The 9,084-nt window shown below is 47.6% G+C and overlaps 1 gene segment (V, D, J or C); it reads left to right on the top strand.

Moving 5' to 3' along the window:
* Positions 1-4,729: 4,729 nt before the first annotated feature.
* LOC123347652 lies at positions 4,730-6,694 on the top strand. The segment is given in 3 exon segments: positions 4,730-4,775; positions 4,868-5,163; positions 6,554-6,694. Coding segments are annotated over 3 exon segments (483 nt in total).
* Positions 6,695-9,084: the final 2,390 nt, after the last annotated feature.

Here is a 9,084-nt window from a genome sequence, read left to right as displayed (position 1 = left end):
ACGGGACAAGCGCATTGGGGTTCGCATCAGACCCAACGGATGGAGCGAATTTCCCCTAGGGCCAAATCCTCCGCTGGTGTAAAGTCACCGCAGCTGCTTCCGCTAGACTCGAGTTACTTCGGATTTACACGAACTGGACCACAAGACCTTACACCACAAGTCCCACTAGACTTAAAGATGAGGGCTCTTTAAAAACACTGTCATCAAATAAAATCCAGATAACGTCACAGCCCCAACTCAAAACTGATGCAGGGGGGTTTCCCAGAGCTTGCCGGATGCATCATTGGCTATTCCCATTCTTGGTTCTGTTACTACCCAGTAGCAGAAGTGTTAGTGTGTAACGGAAATGGCTTATCAGCTGCCATAAGCTAATTAAAATAGCTAATTTATTTATACAAGTTCTGGCAAATGTTTGGAACCCAATTAATATCAAGTCAATTGTAGATCTACTTTTGTAGAGATACAACTGGTATCATACACAGAGGAGACAGTGAACATAAGAACGGCCATACTGGGTCAGACCATAGATCCATCTAGCCCAGTATCTGTCTACTGACAGTGGCCAATGCCAGGTGCCCCTGAGGGAGTGAACCTAACAGGCAATGATCAAGTGATCTCTCTCCTGCCATCCATCTCCATCCTCTGATGAACAGAGGCTAGGGACACCATTCTTACCCATCCTGGCTAATAGCCATTTATGGACTTAGCCACCATGAATTTATCCAGTCCCCTTTTAAACATTGTTATAGTCCTAGCCTTCACAACCTCCTCAGGTAAGGAGTTCCACAAGTTGACTGTGTGCTGCGTGAAGAAGAATTTCCTTTTATTTGTTTTAAATCTGCTGCCTATTAATTTCATTTGGTGCCCCCAAGCATTTCATCATCACTATTGCTGTCCTGGTCAGGTGGTCGATAATAGATCCCTAATATTATATTTTTATTAGAGCATGAAATTTCTATCCATAGATATTCTATGGAACATGTGGATTCACTTAAGATTTTTACTTCATTTGAATCTACACTTTCTTTCACATATAGTGCCACTCCTCCCCCTGCATGACCTGTTCTGTCCTTCCGATATATTTTGTACCCCGGAATGATTGTGTCCCATTGATTGCTCTCAGTCCACCAGGTTTCTGTGATGCCTATTATATCAATATCCTCCTTTATCACAAGGCACTCTAGTGCACCCATCTTATTATTTAGACTTCTAGCATTTGTGTACAAGCACTTTAAAAACTTGTCCCTGTTTATTAGCCTGCCTTTTTCTGATGTGCCAGTTTCTTTTTTATGTGACTGTTTATCATCTGATCCAGCCCTTACATTATACTCTTCCGTCCTCTGCTCCTGACTATAACCTGGAGATTCTCTATCATCAGACTCTCCCCTAAGAGAAGTCTGTGTCCGATCCACACGCTCCTCTGCAGCAGTCGGCTTTCCCCCATCTCCTAGTTTAAAAACTGTTCTACAACCTTTTTAATGTTTAGTGCCAGCAGTCTGGTTCCACTTTGGTTTAGGTGGAGCCCATCTCTCCTGTATAGGCCCCTCCCATCCCAGAAGTTTCCCCAGTTCCTAATGAACGTGAATCCCTCCTCTCTACACAATCATCTCATCCACGCATTGAGACTCTGAAGCTCTGCCTGCCTACCTGGCCCTGCCCGTGGAACTGGGAGCATTTCTGAGAATGCCACCATAGAGGTCCTGGATTTCAGTCTCTTCCCTAGCAGCCTAAATTTGGCTTCCAGGACATCTCTCCTACCCTTCCCTATGTCATTGGTACCTGCATGTACCACGACCACCGGCTCCTCCCCAGCACTACACATAAGTCTGTCTAGATGCCTCGAGAGATCCGCAACCTTCACACCAGGCAGGCAAGTCACCATACGGTTCTCCCGGTCATCACAGACCCAGCTATCTACTTTTCTAATAATCGAATCTCCCATTACTAACACCTGCCTTTTCCTAGAAACTGGAGTTCCCTCCCCCGGAGAGGCAACCTCAGTGTGAGAGGCAACCCCAGCACCATCTGGAAGGAGGGTCCCAACTACGGGAAGGTTCCCCTCTGCTCCCATTGACTGCTCTGCTTCCCTGGGCCGTTCTTCCTCCTCAACAGCACAGGAGCTGTCTGAGCAGAGGTGGGACAATTCTACAGTGTCCCGGAAAGCCTCATCAACATACCTCTCTGCCTCTCTTAGCTCCTCCAGTTCTGCCACCCTGGCCTCCAAAGTCCGTACATGGTCTCTGAGGGCCAGGAGCTCCTTGCACTGAATGCACACATACGCCACTCGCCCACAGGGCAGGTAATCATACATGCAACACTCAGCACAATAAACTGGATAGCCCCCACTCTGCTGCTGGGCTTCTGCCTGCATTGTCTCCTAGTTAATGGAAGGGTGGTTTACAGAAAGGGGTTTTGAAATGTGGTTTGGTTTATAGGTTTAAAGGGGACTACAGGGAAGGGGTTAGGGCCAAGAAGGTACTCCCAACTCCCTTCCCACTCCCCTTGCAAAACTCTCTGTTAGCAGCCCCTGATCGCTTGTGCACGGCTTTATAAAGCCCTGGCCTGAGTGAATGACCCACCCACTGATGAAGCATTTATCACGAGACCGAGTCTGACCAGTGTAGGAAATTGGGAATCACGGGTAGATTATTGTATTCAGAAGCGGGAACAAACTGAAGATGTGGGTACTGAGGATGGAATATTGGGGCTGCCTTATCCTAATGTGTGGGGCTCATTGGTTAGCCAACGGGTTCCTATGGGCAAATAGTGAAGAGGCAGCAGAAACTTCCACCCCCTCCATTAATGCTGTACGTCGGTGTGCGGCTGTAAAGGCCCCAGAAGGAGGCCAAGAAGAAGAAGACCCATGGGTGGAAAAGTTTCCCAGGGATGGGAAAATAAATTAGAATGTGGAAAAATTGACACTGAGGTTTTAATCCAAGGACTTGACCCCCCTCCACAGCACCAGCACAAGTATCCTTTAGAAGCAGAGGAAGGAATAAATTCTACCATCGAAAGCTTGTTAGAACAGGGTGTTATTGTGGAAATGGCGAGTACTAATAATGCCCCAACGTGGCCTGTACTAAAAGGGGCTGGGAAGACCTGGCGAATGTAAACGCAGTAACCCCCTGCCTCTGCCCCGGGAGTGGCCAAGTACCAAGAAGTGGCTGCTGCAGTAGCAGCAGGGGCACAGTGGTTCTCAGTAACAGACTTAGCAAATGCCTTCTCTGCCATTCCCTCGCACCCCGAGTCCTGGTACAAATTTGACTTCACTTCCAGGGGACAACAGTTGTGTTTTACAAGAGTCCCCCTGGGTTTTCATAATGCCTCTGCAATTTGTCACTCCCTTGTGGTCAAGATGTGGGAAACATTGACTCAGATGTCGACGCCGGCCTGGGACAGCGACCGCTACCAAGGACCGTTCCCCTTCATGCCCCAAAGTGCCATATGGGAGGTGAGAGACCTTTTGAAATCTCTGCTCTCCATTAATCAAATCACGTTCACACCTCGCAAACTGCTGCAAAACCACCATGAGGATTCTTCGCCTCAAGAGATTCTATAAGCAACAATTCCCCTTTATCTTGCTCCAGAGACGCATCGCTCTGCTGAGCCACAACCAACTCCCTCTGGGTGTCCCTTAAAGCCAGAATCACCTCTGCCCATCCAGAGGGTTTTTATACAACCCCCTTCCAGGCACGCTGCTAGACTCCATAGTTAAAAGGTTAGAGGCCTCTCTTTCCCTTTGCCGCCCTTCTTGCTGGCAACAGGCGAGTTACCAAGCTCAACACACACAAGCTTTGGAATTATTTCCTTTGTGTTAAAAGTTTCCACACTGTCAGTGGGTAAAACAGTCAAATCACCTCCATGCTCTCCTGTGCCCTGGTCATGGTATCAACCTGGTTTAACAGAATTGTCATAGCTTTACCCAGCAACACACTAGCAACAGGCACAACAGAAGCACCAGAATCGCCTGGTCCCTGGGACTTTGTTAAGACACTAGCTGGACACTAGATTATGACACTATCTATCTATCTATCTATCTATCTATCTATCTATCTATCTATCTATCTATCTATCTATCTATCCCCACACACACCCTGTATCTATCTATCTATCTATCTCCATCCACCCCCTGTATCTATCTATCTATCTCCATCCACCCCCGCTATCTATCTACCCCATACACCCCGTCTATCTATCTAATCTATCTATCTATCTATCTAATCTACCTATCTATCTATCTACCCCATACACCCTATCTATCTATCTATCTATCTATCTAACCCCACACACACCCTGTATCTATCTATCTATCTATCTATCTATCTATCTATCTATCTATCTATCTATTTACCCCATACACCCCGTCTATCTATCTATCTATCTATCTATCTATCTATCTATCTATCTATCTATCTATCTATCTATCTATCTATCTATCTATCTATCTATCTATCCCCACACACTCCCTGTATCTATCTATCTATCCTTATTTCTCTAGTTACGGGTCTTCCCCCTTGTCTTGGACCCCCAGCCCCAGACACTGTGACCGCTCTGGGAAGGAGTTGCTGTTTCTTATAAGGAAGTGGCCATGCAAATAAGGGTGTCCGTTTCCTGTTTAAATCTGTGCCTCTCTCTGGCCAGGCTACACCCAGATTCAGAATCCGAAGCCCCAGGTCTGTGCAGTTACCAGCCAATCCCGTGAGAACCTTCCCCTCCAGCACCAGGGGAAATGAGGCTTTGGCTCCAATTTGTTCTCATTATAGCGGCTTTGGAAGGTAATTTCTCCCTCCAACTCCTTGCAGAGGCAGAGGAAGATTTTATTATTGCTATGGGTACTCATATGATTTATAACGTGGTTTATTTGCAGGTGTCCGGTCACAGGTGCAGCTGGTGGAGTCCGGAGGGGATGTGAAAAAGCCCGAAGACTCTCTCCGCCTCTCCTGCAAAGCCTCCGGGTTCACCTTCAGCAGCTACTGGATGGACTGGGTCCGCCAGGCTCCTGGGACGGGACTTGAATGGGTCGCTCATATAAACCCTAGTTTGGGTACTGCATACCCTGATTCAGTGAAAGGCCGATTCACCATCTCCAGGGATGATTCCAAGAGTGAGCTGTATCTGCAAATGACCGGCCTGAAGCCCGAGGACACCGGCCGCTATCACTGTGTGAGAGACACAGTGAGGGGAAGCCGGGCTGAGCTCAGACAAGAACCTCCCCCTGCAGTAATTAGAGAAGCGGTTTGGTGTTGGGGGCGCCCCAGGCCTGTAAGTGACAATGAGATCAGTTCTGGGAAAGGGCCGAGCAGCAGCAAACCCTGTTTATTCTTATTATTGTTCCTCCTCCTTAATTCTACTGAAGGTGAAGGAGTTGACACAAGCTCCCACAAAGGACAGAACATTCTTATTTGGGCCCCTGCCTCTTTCTTTCCTCTGCCGGGGACACATTCTGAGCCCACCCCCAGCCTCCCAGACAGGCACTGATGCAGAGACAGAAAGGCCGGAGCGGAGCAGTGTGAGAAACTGCTCTGAGCTCCTGCAGAACACAGGCCATGGAGCCTCAACCAGGTTCACTCCGGTTCAGTCTAGCGCCCCCTTAGTGTCACCAGTGTCAGTGACACATTCCAGCAGAAAGACCCGGAACTCTCAGCTGTTGGCACTAGACTACACCAAGACTGTCTGTTTGTTTGATTTTTCCCCCTTTGTCTGGTTAATTGAATAATTTCCCCACCAATGCTGCTCTTCTGGCACAAGAGACATTTCCTTGGGAGGAAAAAAGATCCTGGGTTAAACGAATAAATAAATAACCCTCAAATATTCATTTTCTGGTTTTACTAATAATACAAAACGGGGGTCAGTGAGAGAAAGGGGGGGCTGCAGAGGCCCCTTCTCCCGTCCACCACGAGGGGCAGCAATGAGCAAACATCACAGCAGAGCCTTGGGGACAAGACGGGGAAGGGGCACCACACTGCGGGTTAGAAAACATCATTTTCAGCTCTGTACCTACACAAACTGCTCCTTGTACATAGAGCCCGCCGGTGCCCTTTGACTCCGCCTCGCTTATCGAATCTCCGGGTTCCACTTCCGCGCTGGGTCCGTCAGGCTCCTGGGTAACGGCCGGAGCAGGTCGCCAGGGCGGAGCACACAGGAAAGAGTTCACACTACACTGATTCACCGAAAAGGCGATTCATTGTCCGGGGCCGAAGGTGGGGGGGCAAATGGGGCAATTTGCCCCCACAAGAATATAACGTTCTATAGTTCTGCAACTTTTTTTATGGAAGGGGCTCCCGAAATTGCTTTGCTTCAGGCCCCCTGAAGCCTCTGCGCAGCCCTGCCTGGGTCTGGAGCTTTAACCACAATTCCATCCAGTTGCTCTTTATACACCGCAAACAAGCCATGAGGCAAATTCAAAGCCAAGGTGCCTAGAGACCCTTCCAAACTACACCCCTTTCTGCAGCCCCTGGGTCTATTTCTCTCCATTTGCCATCATGCTCAACCCATGGAGATCTCTTCTCTTGCTCTCTGTTCTCTCTCTCTCAAGTGTGTGCTTGTTCCCTAGAGTTATATCGATAAACAGTTACATTCTATATTGTACTATGCACTGGGCACGTTACCGGTATCTTTGGTGATCACAGGTGTCCGGTGTGATGTGGAGCTGGTGGAGTCTGGTGGACGACTCAAAAAACAGGAGAGTCTCTAAAACTCTCCTGCAAAGCCTCTGGGTTCCCTTTCAGCAGCTCCTGGATGGACTGGGTGCGTCAGGCTCCCGGGAAAGGGCTGCAGTGGGGAGCCTGGATTAGGTCTGATTCCGGAGAAATCTACTATACAAACTGGGTCAAAGGGCGAGTCACCATCTCCAGGGACAATCCCAACAACCTGCTGTATCTGCAACTGACGGGCCTGAAGCCCGAGGACACCACCCGGTATCACTGTGCTAGATACACAGTGAGCAGAAATCCACTCACAGCCATGCAAACCCCTGGGGCAGCACAGAGAGGAGCTGTCACTTGTTCACAGTTAAGAATGAGATTTTCCCCCGAGCTGACTACAGGAGGTAGATGCACAATTTGGGATTCCAGCTCACTTCGGTGGCTTTGAAATTCTTAGCCTAACCGGCCAACTACAAGACAAGTGACATTCTTGGCCACACTGAACATTGGTTTGTTTGTCTGGTAATTCATAGGACACACACACAGACGTGCCTACATACTCAAGACATTGACGAGGACTCTCTAGATTCACATCATTTAGGGGCAGGTCAGGATATTACAAGCATCTAGTCTCGCCTCCTATTTGTGGATATCACGTACCTATAACATAACCACACCTGCTCACTGACTGTCCCTAGCAAACCTGCTCCTTGACTTCGCACCCATCCTTCTCGTGCAGCAAGCGGCCAGACAACAGCAGCGGCAGGTGCTTCCGAGAGAAGTTTCTTGTGAATAGGACAAATGGACTTTTCGCAGATCAATGAAAATCCTATGGATTTTATTCCCTTATACAGTGCGTGTTGAAAATAATATTGACACTAATACTAAGAAGAAGAAGAGTGACATAACACTTCTGTACAACTGATTTTTTTAATTTTGTTATAGAATTAACCCCACTCAAAGCAATGGGAGTTCTCTCTCAGTCACAGCTACACTCCTGCACAAATACCTGCAGGGTTATATTCCTAGGCTGGAGATTCTTTCAGGTACCGACTGTCCATTTTCACTATATGATTTAGCAGAGTTTGGCTCTTTAGGATTTCTGGCCTATGACATTCAAAGCAGGCTAGGGGTACCCACACCTGGTAATTGCACAGACCCAGAGGGCTGAGAGTCTCTGGGTGCAGCCTGGGCAGGGAAAGGGACAGATTTAAACAGGAAATTCTCACTGTAATTTGCAGATCCTGCTCCTTATAAAAGAGACAAACTGATTTGATTTATTAGTTTCAGTAGGGCTCAGGGGAAGGGAGGGAGATTGTCCCAGACTCTGCGTTTGTGCAGCGACGGGCACAGCAGCCACCCCAACCCCCTTCCTGGTTTCCTGTGAGACCCACCAGTCATTGGGGTGTGACATTATTGACATGAACTGTGACCATATAGATCATTGTTGCAACCAAGGTCCTATAGATGCACCAAATCCTGTACAAAGAAGATCAAATGAGGCGTGTATGGAAAGGTTGTAATTTGCTGGCTATGATCATGCTGTCTCTATGTGTGCATAATTTTTGTATTTGAAGTTATGAATATTGGCTATGTACTTGTTTCTCAGTGTGTTTGGTTCTAAGTAGCATCAGCCAAGCATTTTGGAACAGGACTATTCTGAGGAAGTGCCCAAGCAAGAAACACTTAACTGACAGTGGACCTTGGGAAACTCCAATCCACATCCAAGGAGCCTTCCTGGGAACGATAAAGGTACCCTGTGAGCAATGGCTGCCTCCCGCAAACTGAGTCATGCATGTGACTCTAAACTCCATCTTGCTGCAGTGATTTTCCACAGTATGAAAAAAGGGGTCCTTCCACATGGCAGAGGATATAAAAGGCCCTAGAAACCCCTTCATTTTATTTTCAATCCTGCTTCTGATCTCTGGAGGATCTATGCTTGAAACTGATGCCCTGAACAAAGGACTGAATGACCTGTCCAAACTGGGATGTTTTCACTCCAGAGATTTGATTGGTTTAAATCACCAGTAATCCCATCAAGGCTGAAATAAGAACTTTGCAATTTTTGTATGTATTTGATTCCATTTAACCCATCCTAACTCTCATCTATATTTCTTTCTTTTTATGAATAAACCTTTAGATTTTAGAGTCTAAAGGATTGGCAACAGCATGATTTATGGGTAAGATTTGACTTATACATTGGCCTGGGTCTGGGGCTTGGTGCGTTGGGATCGGGAGAACACGTTTTCTTTTACTGGGGTGTTGGTTTCCATAACTATCCATCCCCATAAGGAGTGTGGCTGGTGGTGATAATGGAAAATTGGAGTATCTAAGAAATTGCGTGTATGACGATTCCTGGTTAGCCAGTGGAGTAAAACCGAAATGCCATTGGGAGCTTTGGGGGAGGTACCCGCTGGTGAGGGCAGCGTGTGGATCCCTC

The sequence above is a fragment of the Mauremys mutica genome, chromosome 13, assembly GCF_020497125.1.
Source record: "Mauremys mutica isolate MM-2020 ecotype Southern chromosome 13, ASM2049712v1, whole genome shotgun sequence".
Lineage (NCBI taxonomy): Eukaryota > Metazoa > Chordata > Testudines > Geoemydidae > Mauremys > Mauremys mutica.
Note: the sequence above shows the minus strand (reverse complement) of the source record. Positions and strands in the feature narration are given on the sequence as shown.